The 21,733-nt window shown below is 39.5% G+C and overlaps 1 protein-coding gene across 3 annotated transcripts in view; it reads right to left on the reverse strand.

Annotated features, from left to right (window-relative positions):
- Positions 1-21,733, reverse strand: part of FRMPD4 (FERM and PDZ domain containing 4) — an 881,789-nt gene that overhangs the window by 198,261 nt on the left and 661,795 nt on the right. For all 3 annotated transcript variants that reach the window (XM_011950878.1, XM_011950876.1, XM_011950879.1), the window contains one exon: positions 20,008-20,124. In XM_011950878.1, the coding sequence (XP_011806268.1) occupies positions 20,008-20,124 (117 nt within the window). The remainder of the gene's footprint in view (positions 1-20,007; positions 20,125-21,733) is intronic.

The raw sequence follows: 21,733 nt of genomic DNA on the forward strand, positions 1-21,733 counted from the left end.
TAGTAGAGATGGGGTTTTTCACCATATTGGCCAGGCTGGGACCACTACTGATTTTTATGTGTTGATTTCTGTGTCCTGTAACTTTGCTGAATTTGTTTTAGCAGTTTGTGTGTGTGTGTGTGTGTGTGTGTGTGCGCGCATGTAATTTTTAGTGTTTTCTACATATAAACCCATGTCATCTGTGAATAGAGATAATTTTAGCTCTTCCTTTCCAATTTGGATGTTTTTTTTCTCCCTTGCCTAATTGCTCTGGCTAGGACTTCCAATGCTATGTTGAATAAAAGTGGTGAAAGTGGGTGTCCTTGCTGCCTTCCTAATCCTAGAGGAAAAACTCAGTTTTTCAGCATTGAGTGTAATGTTAACTTTGGGCTTTTTATAGATAGCCTTTATTATTTTGAGGTAGTTTCCTTCTATTAGTTTGCTGAGTGTTTTTTCTTTTATTATGAAAGGTTGTTGAATCTTAACAAATGCTTTTTCTGCATTAATGTGCTGTTGAATTCGGTATTACTAGTATTTTCTTGAGGATTTGTGCATCAATGTTCATCAGTGTTATTGGGCTCCAGTTTTATTTTCTTATAATGTCTGTCTGACTTTGGTATCAGCCAAAGGTTTTTTCCACGAATCTGTGTAACCTGGGGATCAGGAGAGTCCCCTCTTGAGCCCATGCCACCAGGACCTTGGGTCCTAAGCACAGAGCTGTGCAGATTCTTGGCAGCCACTCAGCTGGAGACTGCCTAAGACTACCAGTTTACGAGGGGTGGGGAGAGGTGGTGGCTATCATGTCTGTGGTTGCCTACTGCCTAAGACTATTGAGCTCCCACGGAGATGGGCAGCGGCCATCACTGTGGCTGCCTGCTGCCTAAGATGACTGATCTCCCAGGGGGAGGGGTGGCCAACATCACCACAGCTCCAGTCTGCTGGTGCTGGGGAGACGGGATGGTTTGGACCCAGGAGGAATACCCCATAGCCCACATAGCAGCTGTGGCAGATCATGGCCAGACTGCCTCTTTAGGCCAGACTCTGACCCATCTCTCCTCACTGGACGGGGCCTCCCTGCAGGAATTTTAGCAACCTCAGCTAGGGGTTTAAGGACAGAACTCAAATCTCCCTGGAAAAGAGCCCCTGGTGGGAGGGGAGGCCACAGTCTCCATGGATCAGCAGACTTAGTCTTTCCGCCTGCTGGCTCTGAGGAATCCAGGCACTCCAGATTAGTGGGAATCCCCCCATTGCAGCACACCCGCTCTGCCAAAGGGCAGCCAGAGTGCTTTGTTAAGCGGGTCCTGGATCCTGTGCCTCCTGACTGGATGAGAACCCCCAACAGGGGTCACCAGACACCTTATTCAGGGGCATTCCTGCTGGCATCATGTTGGTGCCCCTCTGGGACAGAGATCCCAGAGGAAGGAGCAGGCAGCCATCTTTGCTGTTCTGCAGCTTCCACTGGTGATACCTCCAGGTGTGGGAGGGACCCAGGCAAATAGGGTCTGGAGTGGATTCCCAGGGCAACCCTACAGAAAAGGGGCCTGACAGTTAAAAGAAGGGCCTGACAGTTAAAAGCAAACAGAAAGCAACAACAACAGCATCAACAAAAAAGTCCCTTACAAAAACCCCATGCAAAGGTCAGCAGCCTCAAAGATTGAAGCTAGATAAACTCATGAAGATAAGAATGAATCAACAAAAAAACACTGAAAGCTCAAAAAGCCAGAGTGCCTCTTCTCCAAATGATCGGAACACCTCTCCAGCAAGGGGACAGAACTGGGCAGGGGCTGAGATGGATGAATTCACAGAAGTAGGCTTCAGAAGGTGGGTAATAACGAACCTTGCAGAGCTAAAGGAACATGTTCTAACCCAATACCAAGAAGCTAAGAATCATGATAAAACATTACAGGAGCCAGTAACCAGAATAACCAATTTAGAGAGGAACATGAATGACCTGATGGAGCTGAAAAACACAACACAAGAACTTCACAATGCAACCACAAGTATCAATAGCCAAATAGACCAAGCAGAGGAAAGAATTTCAGAGCATGAAGACTATCTTGCTGAAATAAGACAGGTCGACAAGATTAGGAAAAAAAAAAAAAAATGAAAAGGAATGAATAAAACCTCTGAGCACTATGGGATTATGTAAAAAGACTGAACCTATGACTGATTGAGTACCTGAAAAAGATGGGGGGAATGGAACCAAGTTGGAAAACATACTTCAGGATATCATCCAGGAGAACTTCCCCAACCTAGCAAGACAGGCCAACATTCAAATTCAGTAAATCTAGAGAACCCCAGTAAGATACTCCATGAGAAGATAAACCCCAAGACACATAATCATCAGATTCTCCAAGATCAAAATGAAGGAAAAAATGTTAAGGACAGTCAGAAAGGCCAGGTCACTTACATAGGGAAGCTCATCAGAATAACAACAGATCTCTCAGCAGGAACCCTGCAAGCCAGAAGAGACTGGGGGCCAATATTCAACATTCTTAAAGAAAAGAATTTCCAACCCAGAATTTCATATCTGGCCAAACTAAGCTTCATAAGTGAAGGAGAAATGAAATCCTTTTCAGATAAGCAAATGCTGAGGGAATTCGTCACCACCAGGCCTGCCTTGCAAGAGTTCCTGAAAGAAGCACTAAATATGGAAAGGAAAAACCATCACAAGCCACTACAAAAACACACTGAAATACAAAGACCAATGACACTATGAAGCAACTACATCAACAAGTCTGCAAAATAACCAGCTAGCATCACGATGACAGTATTAAATTCACACATAACAATATTAACCTCAAATGTAAATGGCCTAAATGCTCCAATTAAAAGACACAGAATGTCAAGTTGGATAGAGTCAAGACCCATCAGTTTGCAATATTCAAGAGACCCATCTCACATGCAAAGACACACATAGGCTCAAAATAAAGGAATGGAAGAAAATTTACCAAGCAAATAGCAGAAAAAAGCAGGGGTTGCAATTCTAATTTCTGACAAAACAGACTTCAAACCAACAAAGATAAAAAAAGACAAAGGAGGGCATTATATAATGGTAAAGGGGTCAATTCAACAATGGGAGAAGTCTCCCACTACTGACCCCACCGTCAATATTAGACAGATCATCGAGACAGAAAATTAACAAGGATATTCAGGACTTGAACTCAGCTCTGGATCAAGTGGACCTAATAGATATCTACAGAACTCTCTACTCAAAAATAACAATATACATTCTTTTCAGTGCCACATGGCACTTACTCTAGAATAGATCACGTAAAGGGAAGTAAAACACTCCTCAGGAAATGCAAAACAACTGAAATCATAGCACCCTCTCAGGTCACAGTGCCATCAAACTGGGACTCAAGATTAAGAAACTCACTCAAAACTACACAATTACATGAAAATCGAACAACCTGCTCCTGAATGACTCCTGAAAAAATAAAGAAATTAAGGCAGAAATCAAGAAATTCTTTGAAACGAATGAGAAAAAAGAAACAACATACCAGAATCTCTGGGATGCAGCTAAAGCAGTGCTAAGTGAGAAATTTCTAGCACTAAATGTCCACATCAAAAAGCTAGAAAGATCTCAAATTGACTCCCTAACATCACAAATAAAATTACTAGAGAACCAAGAGCAAAGAAACCCCAAAGTTAGCAGAAGACAAGAAATAACCAAGATCAGAGCAGAACTGAAGGAGATAGAGACGTGAAAGCACGTTTTTAAAAATCAATGAATTCAGGAGTTGGTTTTTTGAAAAAATTAATAAAATAGACTGCTAGCTAGACTAATAATAAAAGAGAAGAATCAGATAAACACAATAAAAATAATAAAGGGGATATCATCACTGACCCCCAAAAATACAAACAACCATCAGAGCATACTATAAATGCCTCTGTGCAAATAAACTAGAAAATCTAGACGAAATGGAAAAATTCCTGGACATATACACCCTCCCAAGACTGAATTAGGAAGAAACTGAATCCCTGAATAGACCAACAACAAGTTCTGAAATTGAGGCAGTAATAAATAGCCTACCAACCAAAAAATAAAAAAATAAAAAAAATAAAAAAGCCCAGGGCCAGATGGATTTACAGCTGAATTCTTCCCGAGGTACAAAGGGGAGCTAGTGTTATTTCTTCTGAAATTTGCAAACAGTTGAAAAGGAGGGACTCCTCCCTTACTCATTTTATGAGACCAGTGTCCTCCTGATACCAAAACCTGGCAGAGATAAAACAGAAAAGAAAAACTTCAGGCCAGTATCCCTGATGAACATTGATGTAAAAATCCTCAATAATATACTGGCAAACCAAATCCCAGCAGCACATCAAAAAGCTTATCCACCACAATTAAGTTGGCTTAATCCCCAGGATGCAAGGCTAGTTCAACATATGCAAATCAATGAACATAATTTATCACATAAACTGAACTAAAGACAAAAACCACTCGATTATCTCAATAGACATGGAAAAGGCCTTCGATAAATTCAACATCTCTTCATGTTAAAAACTCTCAAACTAGGTATTGATGGAACATATCTCAAAATAATAAGAGCCATTTATGACAAACCTACAGCCAATATCACACTGAATGGGCCAAAGCTGGACGCATTCCCCTTGAAAACTGGCACAAGACAAGGATGCCCTCTCTCACCACTCCTTTTCAACATAGTATTGGAAGTTCTGGCCAGGGCAATCAGGCAAGAGAAAGAAATAAAGGGTATTCAAATAGGAAGAAAGGAAGTCAAACTGTCTCTGTTTGTAGATGACATGATCCCATATCTAGAAAACCCCATCATCTCAGCCCCAAAGCTTCTTAAGCTGATAAGCAACTTCATCAAAATCTCAGGATACAAAATCAATGTGCAAAAATAACAAGCATTCCTATATACCAACAATAGACAAGCAGAGAGCCAAATCATGAGTGAACTCCCATTCACGATTGCTACAAAGAGAATAAAACACCTAGGAATACAGCTAACAAGGGAAGTGAAGGACCTCTTCAAGGAGAACTAGAAATCACTGCTCAAAGAAATCAGAGAGGACACACACAAATGGAGAAACATTTCATGCTCATGGATAGGAAGAATCAATACCATGAAAATGGCCATACTGCCCAAAGTAATTTATATATTCAGTGCTATTCTCATTGAACTGCCACTGACATTCTTCACAGAATTAGCAAAAACCACCTTAAAATTCATATGGAGCCAAAAACGAGCTCATATAGCCATGACAATCCTAAGCAAAAAGAACAAAGCTCGAGGTATCACTCTACCAGACTTCAAACTATATTGTAAGGCTACAGCAACCAAAACAGCATGGTACTGTACAAAAACAGACATATAGACCAATGGAACAGAATAGATATCTCAGAAATATGACTGCACATTTACAATTATCTGATCTTTGACAAACCTGACAAAAACAAGCAATGGGGAAAGAATTCCCTATTTAATAAACGGTGCTGGGAGAACTGGCTAGCCATATATAGAAAATTGAAACTGGACCCCTTCCTTATATCTTATACAAAAATTAACTCCAGATGGATTAGAGACTTAAATGTAAAACACAAAACTATAAAATCCCTAGAAGAGAATCTAGGCAATACCATTCAGGATGTAGGCACAGGCAAAGATTTCATGATTAAAACATCAAAAGCAATTGCAACAGAAACAAAAATTGACAAATAGGATCTGATTAAACTAAAGAGCTTCTGCACCGCAAAAGAAACTATCATCTGAGTGAACATACAACATATAGAATGGGAGAAAATTTTTGTAATCTATCCATCTGACAAAGGTCTCATATCCAGAATCTATAAGAAATTTAAACAAATTTACAAGAAAAAACAACCCTATTAAAAAGTGGGCAAAGGATATGAACAGACACTTTTCAACAGAAGACATTTATGTGGCCAAGAAATATATGAAAAAAAGCTGAACATCACTGATCATCAGAGAAATGCAAATCAAAACCACAATAAGATATCATCTCATGCCAGTCAGAATAGTATATTAAAAAGTCAAGAAACAACAGAAGCTGGCAAGGCTGTAGAGAAATAGGAACGCTTTCACACTTTTGGTGTTAATGTAAATTAGTTTCAACCATTGTGGAAGACAGTGGGGCAATTCCTCAAAAACTTAAAACCAGAAATAGCGTTTGACTCAGCCATCCTATTACTGGGTGTATACCCAAAGGAATATAGATCATTCTATTATGAAGTTACATTCATGCATATGTTCATTGCAGCAATATTTACAATAGAAAAGACATGGAATCAACCTAAATGCCCATCAGTGATAGACTGGATAAAGAAAATGTGGTACATACACACCACAGAATACTGTGAAGCCATAAAAAGGAATGAGATCATGTCCTTTGCAGGGACATAGATGGAGCTCAAAGTCATTATCCTCAGCAAACTAATGCAGGAACAGAAAACTAAACACCATATGTTATCACTTATCAGCAGGAGCTGAAAAATGAGAACACATGGACACAGGGAGAGGAAAAACACACACTGGGGCCTGTAGTTGGGGCCTGTAGTTGGGGGTTGTGGGGGGAGGGAGAGCATCAGGATAGATAGCTAATGCATGTGGGGCTTAATACCTAGGTGATGGGTTGATAGGTGCAGTAAATTACCATGGCAGATGTTTACCTGTGTAATAAACCTACAAGTCCTACACATGTATCCCAGAACTTAAAAAATATGTTCATACCATACTATAGTCTATTGAATGTGTAATAACATTGTGCCTTAAAAAACAATGTACACACCTTAATTAAAAATACTTCATTGCTAAAAAGTGGCAACAGTTGTCTGAGCCTTCAGCATATCATAATCTTTTTGCTAATGGAAGGTTTTGCCTTGGTGTTGATGGCTGCTGACTGTTCAGGGTGGTGGCTGCTGAAGGTGAGGTGGCTGTGGCAATTTCTGGATACAGTATTCTTTGTCACTTCCTTCTGGCCTATAAGTTATTTATTGGTAATTCTACTAATAACATTATGGAAGCTGTTTTGTGTGTGATGAGCTATTTTTCTCTTGGAGCTTTCAAGACTCTTTGTCTTTGACTTTTGACAATTTGATTACAATGCATTTTCATGTGGGTCTTTTTGAATTTATCCTGGTTGAAATTCTTTGAGCTTCTTGAATTTGTATGCCCATTCTTTTTCCTTCAAGTTTGAAAAGTTTTTGGCCTTTGTTGGTTCAAATAAGCACTTACTCCCTCTCTTTTCCTTCTGGGACTCCCATCATGCATATAATGATCTGCCTGATAGTGTCCATAAGTCCCTTAGGCTCTCTTCACTTCTATTTTTTTTTTCTTTTTAATCCTCTGACTTTGTTACTTCTAATAATGACTTCTAATAATCTGTCTTCAAGTTTGTTGGTTTTTTTTTTCTGTCAAATCCAGTCTTCTGTTGAAACCTCTTGAATTTTTTTCTGTTCTGTTATTATATTTTTCACTTCCAGAATTTGTTTGGTTCTTCTTTATAGTTTGTGTCTCTTTGTTGATATGCTTATTTTGTTCATGCTTCATTTTCCTGAATTTATTTAGTTGTTTATCTGTGTTCCATTTTAGTTCATTGAGCATGTTTAGTACAGTTACTTTAAATTATTTGTGAGGGAGAATTGATCTGTGTATTTTTAGGGTCAGTTTCTGGAGTTTTATTTTGGCACTTTGATTGGGCCAGGTTTCCCTCTTTCCTTGTATGCCTTGGGATTCATTGCTGCTGCTGTTGAGACTTGGGCATTTGAGAAACAACCACCTCTCCTAGTCTTTATAGACTGATTTTGTGCAGGGAAAAATTTTTACTGATTAGCTCCACTATAGATTCTAGGACCTCTCCAAACTTTTTCTAAGGATATGCTGTCTTCTCTGCATGTGCGTCTATGCTTTTAAACATCTCCAATTTCCTAAGCAGCTTGTCGTTCCTGTTTCTTCTCAGAAGCCTGTGAACCTTGCTTCTGCTGGTGTCTGCCTTTGGAACTGCAGCTATAACATGCCATGAGGATCATGTCTTGTTTTCAGCAGCTTCCAAACAAGGCCACCAGTGCTTCACTAAGTCCCATCAGTGCTCTGAGTAATGTAACTCAGGAACCAGTTCCTTAGGCAGCCTCCAGACTAGACCATATGCTGGATGCATGGTCCGCTCTTTTGTTTTCATCCTAAAAGAGGATTCCCAAAGTGGGAGGTTTCCTGTTAGTTGCACTGTGCTAAATCAGATAGGGAGAGAGGCATGGACAACAGGTACACAAAACTTTTTAAAACTTTCCTTTCCTTTTTGCTGGAATTCCTTCTTGGTTTTACATTGGTCTAGATGCTGTAACTTTTCAACTAGTCTTTAGAATTCTCACAAAGTTATTCTGGTCAATAACTTGTTGTTAATTTTGTGGCTCTCTGGGAGAATGAGGAACTGAAGCTTCCTAGTCTGCCTTCTTGCTGACATTACCCCATTTTATGTATTTCTTATGTCTGGCATTATTTTATAACACTTTTAGATTTGCAGAAAAATCACAGAGCATTCCTGTATATTTGGCACTCAGTTTTCCCTATTGGTAACATCTTACATTAGTGTGGTACATTTGTCACAATTAATGAACCAATATTGATACTTTATTATTAACTAAAGTCCATACTTTATTCAGATTTCTTTAGGTTTTACCAAATGTCCTTTATTTGTTCCAAAATTCCAACCAGTATACCATATTATATTGAGTTGTCATGTATCCTTAGGCTCCTTTTGGCTGTAACAGTTTTATCACTTATTTTTTAAGTACATAAACCAACAAATTATTTTTATCATTGAAGCCAAATTGATTTAGAATTTTTTGTTGCTTGTACCTCACAGGATTCCCAGATGATACAGATTTCTAGTCCAAACACATTGTTGCATAATGAGAAAAGTGAGGCCCACAGTGTCCTAGTGATAATCCACCATCACAGAGCTAACACTGAAAGAGCTGGGATTTTAGCCCAAATGTTTTTACTCTAGTATCTTTGCTTTGTTATTCTATGCCACTTGTTGTTAAAATACTGCAACCACACTATTTCCAGAAAGATAATTTTATTGCATCTTGAATTTCTGATAAACAGCCACACTAACATATGAATTGGTGACAAGGTTTTGATAAACGTTTAGTGTCTTATTATAAAATATAGGCTTTACCTGAATGCCTACATTCTTATAATTTTTTTATTTCCATAGGTTATTGGGGAACAGGTGGTGTTTAGTTACATGAGTAAGTTCTTTAGTGGTGCACCCTTCACCCAAGCAGTATACATTGTACCCTATTTGTAGTCTTTTATTCATCACCTGCTTCCCACCCTTTCCCCTGAGTCCCCAAAGTCCATTATGTCATTTTTGTGCCTTGAAAGTCTCATAGCTTAGCTCCCACTTATGAGTGAGAATATATGATGTCTGGTTTTCCATTTCTGAGTTACTTCACTTAGAATAATAGTCTCCAGTCTCATCCAGGTCACTGTGAATGCCATTAATTCATTCCTTTTTATGGCTGAGTAGTATTCCATCGTATGTATATACACCACAGTTTCTTTATCCACTTATTGATTGATGGGCATTTGGGTTGGTTCCACGTTTTTGCAATTGCGAATTGTGCTGCTATAAACTTGAATGTGCAAGTATCTTTTTCGTATAATGACTTCTTTTCCTCTGGGTAGATACCCAGTAGTGGGACTGCTGGATCAAATGGTAGTTCTATTTTTAATTCCTTAAGGAATCTCCATACTGTTTTCCATAGTGGTTACACTAGCTTATATTCCCACCAGCAGTGTAGAAATGTTCCCTGTTCATTGCATCCATGTCAATATCTACTATGTTTTGGTTTTTTTATTATGGCCATTCTTGCAGGAGAAAGGTGGTATCACACTAAATGCCTAAATTCTTTTTTTTTTTTTTTTTTTGAGACAGAGTCTTACTCTGTCACCCAGGCTGAAGTGCAGTGACATGATCTCGGCTCACTGCAGTCTCTGCCTCCCGGGTTCAAGCGATTCTCCTGCCTCAGCCTCCTGAGTAGCTGGGATTATAGGCATGCACTGCCACGCCTGGCTAATTTTTGTATTTTTAGTAGAGACGAGTTTTCACCATGTTGGTTAGGCTGGTCTCAAACCCCTGACCTCATGATCTGCCCGCTTCTGCCTCCTAAAGTGCTGGGATTACAAGCGTGAGCCACCGTGCCGGTCTAATGCCTAAATTCTTCTAATGACATTTCTACATCAGTAATTTAAGAAGAGATACTCACTGATTTGTGTATCAGCATTTTCCCTCATGGCCCACTGGATATAAGGCTTCAGAAACAGGTTTATTCATCCATCCATCCATTCATCCATCCATCTACTGATACAAACATACATCTAAACATCTATTCAACAAATACTTATTAACTGCATACTATTTCCCAGACAATATTCTAGGCAGTACAAACTAATTTTTGTTGATCTCCTTTATCTCCTGTAGAAGAATAGTCATGAGTCTCCAATAGTTTCTGGACCAAAACCAAATGGTACCGACGTATTGAACTCATTAATCCTTTACCCTTTTGGGGGTTTTATGTAGGAATGTGGGCTTGATAATGTGGGAAACTGAAGTTTAAATGTTGAGCTAAAAAACAAAACAAAAAACCAGCTGAGGAACCTCCCATGAGCTTGGAGCAAAAGAGGAGAATGGTGTTACAGAAGCTGAGAGAACAATCTAGAACAGAATATCACCAAAAATGAGTTGAGGACATTTACACAGCAGCCTTATAAAATTCCACAATGATAATAAGCAAAATTTTCCCAAAACACTATGGATAATTAACTTTTTGAAAGTACAATGGAGTTGTTTTTCTGTCGACCATTAGTAAGAGCAACTTGCTATGTAATTTTCACCTTCCTAATAATTATTTGCACTTGCATTAAGCATTCCATTGTGACTGGGCTGCCCCCTGCTATCATTTCCTGTCCTCTATACCCCTCCCACAAAGTGCTGGCTAGAGGGGGAGAGCAGCTGCAAACTCTGTGATTGATAAGCAGACCTCCTCCCTGTGAACACCCACCAAAAGGAAGGGAGGAGTCATGGCATTTTCATATTAAAAGTTGTACTTCTCTGCTGAATTTTGACATTGTTCCTAGAACGACCTTTAAGGTAGGTCATAGGTGTCAGAGCTAGGCAAGAAATGCATGCTGATAGAAGACACATCATAGAGCTTTCTGGCAACAAGTAGGACAAACTGGGGCTCTGAGGTCCATTTTTAGCTCCATGCAACCTCAGAAAAGTCATTTTACTGATATCTGCTCTAGTTTCTTTCAAACATAAAACATGTGTCAGCTCCTCATTTCATGGGGGAGTTTTGAAAATTGATCAGTTCGTGAATTAAAAATATAAGAATGGGCTCAAATGGATGATGTTTTAGAGTAGGGACTGGCAAAGTACTATATAGCCCATGGGTCACATCCAGCTCCCAGTCTGTTTTTGTAAATAAAGTTTTATTGGAACACAACCGTGTCCATTTATTTGCATGTTTCTTATGACTGCTTTAACACTACCACGGCAGACTTGTACTGTTGAGTCATGACAGAGACCACATGGCCTCCAAAGCCTAAAATATTTACTATGTGACCATTTACAGAAAAGGTTTGCTGACCTGGCTTAGAGGATTACCTTGGGGGTGGGGGAAGAAAAGTATATATCTTTTTGTGAGAAAAACCTATCCTTGACAGGGCATGGAGATTGCTTTCTGAGGGAGTCAACAGCTAAAAGCAATCATTCCTCTTTGCTAAGCCTTTATTGAGAAGGTCATGTGAGAAATGATTTTTAAAAAAGAGTCAAGAGGTGAGGTTGGGAGGTGACAGCTAAAGGCTAATGAGTTTTTAACAGACATGACCTTCTAAGAAACATGAATGACCAAGGAACCCTGCCGTATCCTTTCTTACTTGTGTTACTTCCCTGTATTAGCCAACCACTTACACTGAAAACGATGACATAGAAAAAGATAGGGCTGCCCACTGTTCTTTTCCTTTCAGTTTTCCCTTATTCACAGTGAGCCAAAGGGAGGGAGTGTTAGTAGGATGTGCTCATATTAAGAAGTACAGTCAAAACAATTTAGTTAGTTGTGTGCAGCATTTCTGTTCTGATTGGAATGAAAGACATATGCATGTATAAGCTATGAAATACAAATTGTATAATTTCAGTGATTCTTTAGACAAGTTAATGCTCTTATATTTTCATCTGAAACTTTCATCATACAAGGATGATCAGTAAAATTCCTGCTAATAATTTAAAATTTTCATTTGTCTTATTATGAAATGTCATTAAATAGGCTGGGTGCAGTGGTTCACGCCTATAATCCCAGCACTTTGGGAGGCTGAGGAGGGTAGATCACAAGGTCAAGATTCACCATCCTGGCCAACATGGTGAAACCCCATCTCTACTAAAAATACAAAAATTAGCTGGGCGTGGTGGCATGCACCTGTAATCCCAGCTACTCAGGAGTCTGAGGCAGGAGAATCTCTTGAACCCAGGAGGCAGAGGTTGCAGTGAGCTGAGATTGTGCCATTGTACTCCAGCCTGGCAACAGAGAGAGACTCTGTCTTAAAAAAAGTCATTAAATAGGAAATAAAAATCTCTATGACATGTTGACAGAGAGACCACAGATGAAGGGGAAAAGCTTTACATTTTCATACCTTTTCCAGACTTTTATCCTGCTTTTTGAACAAGGGACCTGCATTTTCATTTTGCAACAGGTCCTAAACATTATGAAGCCAGCCCCATGTGCTCAGCAGCACCCTTTAAGATCAGAAAGCGTTTTTGAGTTTCTCCCAGCCTTCCCAACCTGAATACCTAATACCAAACCTGTGTTTCTGGAGCGGCCGGATGGCATGCTCCGTGCAGCAAATATGTGACATGGCTACTCTTGACTCAGATTAATTGAGTGTTCATTGGCATCAACAGTAGTGTGATCTCTCATCATCCTTGCAATTGAAGGGGCTCTTCACCAGAAACTGGCCATTGATAACAAGGCTTTATTCAAGCTTTGAGAGGAGCTACAGAATAAGGGCTTGGCAGAAACTGCAGTTTCCCACCTTTTGGTGGACCACAGTATGGCACTTCTGTCACCAGCCCTCCTGTCTCAGTTGCTCGCCTTTTTTCTTTTTTTTTTCCTTTTTCTTTTTTTTTTTTTTGAGATGGAATTTTGCTCTTGTTGCCCAGGATGGAGTGCAATGGCACATTCTTGGTTCACTGCAACCACTGCCTTCCAGGTTCAAGCAATTCTCCTGCCTCAGCCTCCCAAGTAGTTGGGATTACAGGCATGTGCCACTATGCCTGGCTAATTTTGTATTTTTGGTAGAGACAGGGTTTCTCCATGTTGATCAGGCTGGTCTCGAACCCCTGACCTCAGGTGATCCGCCCACCTTGGCCTCCCAAAGTGCTGAGATTACAGGTGTGAGACACCGTGCCCGGCCCTGCTCTCCTTTTATGCTGGAGTACAGACAATACTGAAAAGACACCTGCCACCAAGGTGATTCCATGTCCTCTTAAGTTCAGCCAATTCACTTGGCAGCAACACCCATACCCCCACGTGGCATTTGGCGCAGGCCAGAATTTCTGCCTGTGCCCCAGCCTTAGGCAATACCATCAAAATTGCTCTCTGCAAGGGTTGGCTCAATCTAGAAAGAAGAGGTCCAGAGGCCACTCAAAAAAATCAAGGGTGGCAGGCAGCCCCAAGCTAGTATTTCAATTACAGGCTGTGATGGAAACCTGGTCCTCCAGGTGTTTCTCCTTTGCACAGGTTGGCCAGCCCTGTGATACCGAATGGACTTTGTGACCCACCTCCTGTACATCCCTAGGGGCTATATACAGCAGAGGAGAAGAAAGAGGCGACCCAGTGCACTAGCTAACCTGCTGTCCGCAGCTTGGCCTGAATATGCATGTCCCAACTCTGTTGTAGTCAAGTGGCCCAAGGAACTTCAGATAATTACAATCACTCCAGATACTTTGGCCTGCTGGACAAATAAGGAGAGAAACTCAGGGATTTGTCCTGGAGTGAAGGCCAGATTAAGTGAGCCAGCAAAGTTTCAAGAAGAAATGCACAGGGAAAATGAAACAGCCTCTGATACAGGAGAAGTTTGCCTAGCACAGCTCTTTGTGCCATATGCCAAATTAGATCTGGAATGAAAGAGTCATTTCAGAGCTTTCCTGTTAAAAGCCCTTCCATCAACTCTGCAAACTTACCTTCCAGCTGGGAGCAGTGATTATTAACTCAGCAGATAGGTGCTTTGTCAGATTCAAAAGAAAACAAATCTGCTCCAATGAAGGGAATAAACAGCCCCTAATGTTCAGCCTGGGAAGCTTTTGTATTGACAGGGCATAATTAACTTTCATTTCATGTAATGATACTATTATATTGACTTTGTTCCCCCTATTCCAAAATTATAATATACTTTCCTCTCCTTGACTGGATGCTTGGGATCTAGGAACTCATTGAACCAAATGACATTTGCTCTTGCCATGAGGCAAGTATTTGATTTTTATGCAGAACCCATCATGTGTACTCAAAAGCAACATATTTTATTTAAGAATTGTTCATCAAAAACACACACAAAAAATGAGGCAAACTGCCTGTCTTCTAACATATTGCTAGTTCTTAACTCTTTGGACACTTATAAACCTCACAGAATAACAGAGTAACCTATCACCAAGAGATTTATCTTATTTCCTTCATGGGCACAACTGTTAATTTCCACAAAGACCTGCAGCATTTTATTAGCAGAGACAAAAGATAACAACTTGTGTAATCTCTCAGATCAATTAGTCCTTTGTTGGGTGTGTATTAAAATGTAGTCTTGATAAAGTAGGAAATTGGTGTCTGCTTCAAATATAAAAATATCACAGGAGATGATGGGCACAACCACAATATCCACATCCCAACTTTACACCTTAACTCTTCTTGACATTTAAAAAAATTTTTAGAGAAGAAAAAGTTTAAGGGAATTCACCCCAGAATAACAGATAAAGGGACTCCACAGAATAACAGTAAAAGTCTCATGAAATCTTGTAGTAAAAATCAAGAAATAAAATATCCAAAGAATAGCCCTAGAACTACCAAATAATATTTGAAGATACCCTATTAGACTGGGTAAATACTTTGAGGCTCACACAAAAGAATGAGGTAAGCCTTTTCTATTTCTAATTTCCATGATGACAGAATCCTATCATGTTGACTTGACTGTCTTCTGCTGTGGTTGATAAGAAAGGGCACACAAATTATTTGTATTTATTCAAATTATTATTTTCTGGAGACAGATAAGCCAAAAATACATTTCACATTGACCATGGAATAGATTGACAGATGGGAATGACTAAACTACTCCCAAGTTGAGCCAAGCCCATACTGGAGAACAAAGTGGAAGTTTTCACATCTCATTACTAATTTCCACTCTTCAGGATTCAGAGCTGAATTATTCTGCATTAAGGAGATAGTACTCAGTTTAATTGCCCACCGTGGGAATTGCTGGTAGAATAATAGAACAGCATGTCTTGTCCAATCCTTATGCAGGGCTACTTTTTGTGCACACAGGATGAAGGTGGCCAGGAAGCCAGCAGGCCAACAACAACAAAAAAAGCCTCTCAAATTTAGAACTTGAAAAATCAGGCCATGTGCTTCGGAATTGACCCTCCAGTCTCCTCTCCAACGCCCATCTCTATCCTCAGGCTCTAACTTGGCTCATCATAATAATCCATTTTGCCAGCCAGTATTGTAATATTCATTTTGCTCATGTTTTAATTTTTTCCTGTAATTTACAAAACCAAAGTTCCAGATTTATTGAATCATGGTACTTTTGCATTAACTCTCCCTACCTTCACAGTCAAACAAGCATATTTTTACCCAATTTAACTAAAAAATGGTGTTCCTCATTCTTTGACTTTTAAACATGTAAAGTATTTTAAAAATACCTTATCTTGTATCATCCAAACCAGAACACTTTGAGAGCAAAAGGAGGTGCTGTCTGTAATTACTTCAGAACGACACCCATAAACCAGGACTCTCGTGGGTGAATGTGATTGTATAAGTCACTCATCTATAGTCTATATCTGTATCTAATCATCTATACCCATATCCATATCTATAGCTCTATCATCTATATCTATAGTCTATATCCATCTGTATATACCCATCTATATCTGTATTAATACATCAATATCTATATTCTATATCATCTATATGTATATCTACATCTATGTCTATTTCTGTGTCTGTATCTATGATTGGCTCTATAATATATCCACATCCCTCTCCATCTATACCTACATCTAAAGTTATCATTAATTGATGCTGTTATTATAACAATCACCTTAGAGTATCTCACTTTCTCTGTTTCTCTTCATCTCTCCCTCTTTCATCCATTTCTCATTGGGACACTCTCTCCCGTGACTCTTTCCTTTTCCTTGTAGTTTCTTTCTATCTGTCTTCCTCCTTTCCCCTGCTCTGCTGTCTCTTAACTGGTAATAATAAGGAACTGAGAAATTTGAAATTTGCATCTATCGTATTTCTTAAACAATGTTTTCTGTTCCTTAAAACTGCATTTCATATTTCTCCAAGAATATCAACAGAAGTTTTTCTTTCTCATAGGCTGAGTCTCAGTTTTACCATCCAGAAAAATGAAGTTAATAATTTCTGTGTTGAAGCCAAACAAATGAGATCATGTGTTGCAAGTGCTTTACAGCAGCAACCGTAGCTGTTCATTAGAATTACCTGGGGAGCTCCTGAAACTCACTATTCCCAGGCTCGACCTCAGACCCAGGCATCAGGATTTTTTACTGATCCTCAGTCTATTCCAATGTGTGGCCAAGGTTGAGAACCATTAGTTTACAGCCTATACAGGATTATAAAACATATATTAGCATGTGCGTATTGCATCCTTCATTTAACCCCGTGAATCAGTAACTCTATAGAAAACAGGTTACCCAGCCCTACCCTAAAAAATTGGGTATGGAAGAGGAAAGATGAAACTTGAGCACATTTTGAACTCTCCTGGGCCATGTCCTGAAAGACTCATTATGTTAGAATTATCTCATTATTTAGTTGTCAGACTCTAACTTTGAACACATAAAAGCCAACTTCCTCCCATAGCTTTGTCTGTCACTCAGAATACTTGTACTTCCATCAAAAACAATTGTTTGATGTGGGTTATTGTTTACATACTAAGATGAGATAAAAAAAGAAAACATCTAAATTTCTATTTCAAAAATATGCAAGAGAGTGAAAAATTAAATGCAAAGGTGCTAATTACTAACCATAGATTAATTTTCAAATTGTCCCTTTAACTTCTAAAACTAATGAGTACAGAAATATTCCACACTGCAAACCTGGGCTCCCGAGAACTCTGATAATTAGAGTACCTCTTTGTAATAAACATTACCCAGTAAGTAAAAAAAAAAAGGAAAGAAAAATAATGATTGTCATTATTTATAAAACTCATTAGTGATAAAGAACAAACACTTTCAGAAGAAATACTGTTCTTGACATCTTAAAACTTTCTCTGAGAGGACTGTAGAAACTTACTTTTCAAGTAAAATGAAACCGCATGGATTTGGAAAAATGACACTGGTGACTTTGGTTTTAAAACTTGCCATTTAGTAATCAGTGCAGGTTTCTCTATTAAGTTGCTGATTTGCTCTTATGTTTTAACAGTGGGCATTAGGCCAGTGTAAATGTTACACTGACACCCAGTCTGGCTCTTAAAAATGTCAGTGATGGTAATGGTAATGCATGAAGGCAGAGCTAGCTGACGTTCCCAGAACCTCTAACCAGTTGGCCTCAGTTTGGGTTTCCACCTATTGATCGAGTGACCTGGAATGTATGGGAACCCAAATCCAACCAGAGGAAAAGAAACATCTGTTTTAATCAGAGAAGTCTGATGCATACCTTCATAAACCCATAAATCCATGTCTTTTAAAAACTATATTTCTTCAGCCACAAATTTTTATTGTTTTGAGTCAAAGCATCTAGGTCACCTTAACTGAGCCAATTGCACACAGTCATAACCATGTTACAAAATAGATGGTACAATATAATATTAAAGAATACCATCTTCCTAGCAGCCTAAGGGACTTGGACAAATGGTATGAAATTATGAATTCAAAATCTGGGGTTTGAGCCAAACTATTGGCCTTTCTTCTAATCTTTGAGGTTTCTGGGAGGCTCTGCTCCCACTGCCATTTCTATCATAATATCTCTGTGAGCTCATCCTTAGGAAAGCTTTGGAGAGCCAGGGGGCCACTTTCCAGTCATGTTCAAGGGCATCCTGGATATTCCTGGGATGGACCCAGGAGTCAAGTACCTCAGAAACAAACTGTGCTCTGAAGGGATGGGAGTCCTGTCCCCTGTGCAGCAATTCTAGGGAAGGAGAGAGATTTGGGCTTCAGAGACTGAGAAACTGTCCACAACATTCACATGTGTTGTCCCTGTTGCTATTTTTCAACAATCCTCACTTGTATGTGGTGGTGGTGATGGTGGGCGGGGGTTGGTACAAAAGACCAAATCCCCTAGAAACAACCTTGGCAGATATTTTTTATAAAAATGACCTCTCACCTCACGGTGATCCTGTGTTTGACTAATCAGTCCATAATCAACTTGGCTGGAATAAAGAACATAGCATGTGGTTGTGAAACAATATTTTTCTGGTCTCCAATCTCTGCTCTATTATGATCAGGCTAGAACCAACCACGCTTCCTGATTTTAAATCTGTTTCATGAATGTCTTATAATTAAGGATATTTTGCTCAGGTTGGAGAAAAAGGGCAGTATGGACCCTTGCCATTTTGAGAAATATAAATGCTCTTCTCACACACAAAAAAAAACCCCCCCAAAAAACACAAGACCACTCTGCAGCCACTCCAAAAATCAGTTTGGTGGTTCCTCAAAAAGTTAAACACAGACTTTAATTTTGACCCAGCAATTCCATATGTTCCAGCAACTCCACGCCTGGGTATGTGTGTCCAGAAGAAGTGAAAGCAGGGACTCAAATAGATGCTTGTACACCAGTGTTCATAACAATACTAGTACCAATAGGCAAAAGGTGGAAACAACACAAATGTCCATTAACAGATGAATGAATGAACAAAATGTCCACACAAGGGAACATTAAAAAGGAAAAATAAAAAAGGACAAAATTCTGACATGCTGGAAAATGTTATGCTAAGTGAAAGAAGTTGAAGACAAAAAGATATATAATTTCACTTATATGAGGTCCCTAGAGCAGATAAACTTACAGAGACAGAAAGTAGAATAGATGTCACCATGGGGTAAGGGGAGGGAAGAACTGGCAGTTATTGTTTAATGGGTACAAAGATTCTTTTGGGTATCATGAAAAAGTTCTGGAAATGGATAGTAGTGAATGGTTGCACAACATTGTGTATGTACTTAATGCCACTGAATTGTACACCTAAAAATGGTTAAAATGGTAAATTTCATGTTATCTCTCTATATATACCACAATTAACAAAAAAGCAGAGCACCACAAAAATCCAAAACTTAAGCCAATGTTAGTGTGACAAATTTACAATAAAACAGATAATGTATATTATCCTTTTAGCTGATTTTTTGAAAATTACAGATGAGAAAGTAACATTCCTGTCTTGATCACTCCTAAAAAACCTTGTAAATGAAATTCTTGCATGTCCAACTTTGGTTGTTAGTCTCAGACAATGAATACAACTTGGCCTAATATTGAACGATGGTAACTTTTGCTCTGAGTCAGGCTTACCATGCTACACAGTGAATTGTCACTCGAAGATGGTGCCTGTCCAAGAATGAAGCAACCCAACATCACAATATATAGAAATACAAGTGTATAGAAATAAATATAGAAATATATAGAAATATAAGCAGCTGGTTTAGGAGATCCAGCTGCTTTAGTCATGGCCTCCAAATGCCTATGAGTGCCTAATTTAAGTATGTTCATTCTCATAAAGATAAAGAAGTCCATTGGCCAAGGATCCTATTGTTCATGCCATCTGTTGAACCTACTTGATGAAGTAGTCTCGCCCATCTCGGTTTGCCGTCATCTCCCATCCATAGGGGGGCACCTGGTTCAAGCCCCAGGGTCCTGAGGGAGGTGGCCAGCCTGAAGACTTCGTCCTGTGGCTGGAAAAGAACCAAAAAAAAGCATCATTACACCTGACTCCTGAACATTCCTTCTGAGACAAACTTTGAAAAGAGAATGTGACTTGCTCCTCTTAAATTGGGCAAACCCCCAATTTAAGTTGCAACAAAAATCGACACATTATCTTTTACAATTTCTAGTTTACAACTTAAATTCAATTCAGCAGCAAAATGAAAGGGTAGGTTCTGGAGAATTTTCTAAGTGCCTGCCTTTCCAAGATCAAGAAGAAAGAGGAAATAACTCCACGTGACAAGCAATAGCAATGGGCAGCCTTGTAGTCACAGTCTAACCAGAGGCCTGAGCCCAGTTTCTGAAGCCTCACTGAATCCTGGCTAAGCCTCCTCAGTCCAGGACCTGCAGAAATTCCTCCTTGTCCTCATGAATGCCCAAGACTTCCTCAGACCTTAACCATACTTTGGAAGGAAGTAAACAATGCCATTTTAGGATGGCTCAACATCCCTCATCACTTGGTCCTTTCACTCCAGATGAAGTTACTCACTGCATAGCCTGTAAAAGCCTTTGGGTGGTTCCAAATCCCAGGCTGGCACCACCGAAGCTGGTGGCAGGGAGCAGTGATGATGCTTTCAGGAACTCACAGTCTCAGCTACCCGTGAGCCCTTCGCAAAGAGGAAACAGCGCCCCCTGCGGTCAGATGACCACAGAGCAGGTACCCTTCCCCCAGCCTGGCGCCAGCTCAGGCTAGTGAGTGTGGCACGGGCTAACACAGCTGGGAACTCTCGCACTAGGTGCACCCTAAACAACCTCATGTGGTGGCTCTCCCGCAGCAAACATCCAAAGCAGGGGTCTCGGCCTTTCAGACTTTCAATTCCCCAGGATATTGGGCAACTCATCCCTCTCCAGCCCAGCCCAGTCCAGCCCTTCCAGCACCTCTCAAGTGAAACAAGCCTATTTCCTGCATGTTTTCCGCAGATGAACTATTTTGCATAATTTTAACCACCTCCATTCCTTTTCCTTAACTTCCTTTCCGTTTTCCTACAGCCTTTATAAAGGATGTAGGAACAGTTTGTTTTTGTTGGAAAAAGTGTTCACAAATTTAATACTGGTCTGGTAAATATAGAATGCCACCATAGGATTATTTGTGGCCCATTGACTACTAAAAGACATGGGAAGCATTTTGTTCCTCTTCTTTGTGCAAAAGTCAGCAGTGGCAATTTCTTCTGGTGGTTTCTGTTTTGTTTTTTGTTTTTGTTTTTTTGTTTTTTTGTTTTTAAATGTGCTGCTTCCCTGCAGTGAGAGAACACATGAATTTGCTACCCTGAGGTACTATTAAAAAAAAAAAAACACAAAAAACCCCCCAAAAAACCCCACCAATTTCTCTACACTAGTAGAGAATGCATTTGGAATGCTTTCTAAGGTGGTATCAAGAAAACAAGTTCTTACAGGTATGAACACAGTCTATTCTATTATTAAAAATGTTTCCAAAAGCAATAATACAGTTAGAGATGGCACAAAGAATATCCTTGTGAGTGAAAGGAGGCCTGTGTAGAGAATGCAACAATTTATTCTGGCTTACTCAATTATGTACGGTATCAGAAAGTTTATCTTCCCCAGAGGAGGCTTATTAAAAAC

This window comes from Colobus angolensis, unplaced genomic scaffold, assembly GCF_000951035.1.
Source record: "Colobus angolensis palliatus isolate OR3802 unplaced genomic scaffold, Cang.pa_1.0 Scaffold310, whole genome shotgun sequence".
Classification (NCBI taxonomy): Eukaryota; Metazoa; Chordata; class Mammalia; order Primates; family Cercopithecidae; genus Colobus; species Colobus angolensis.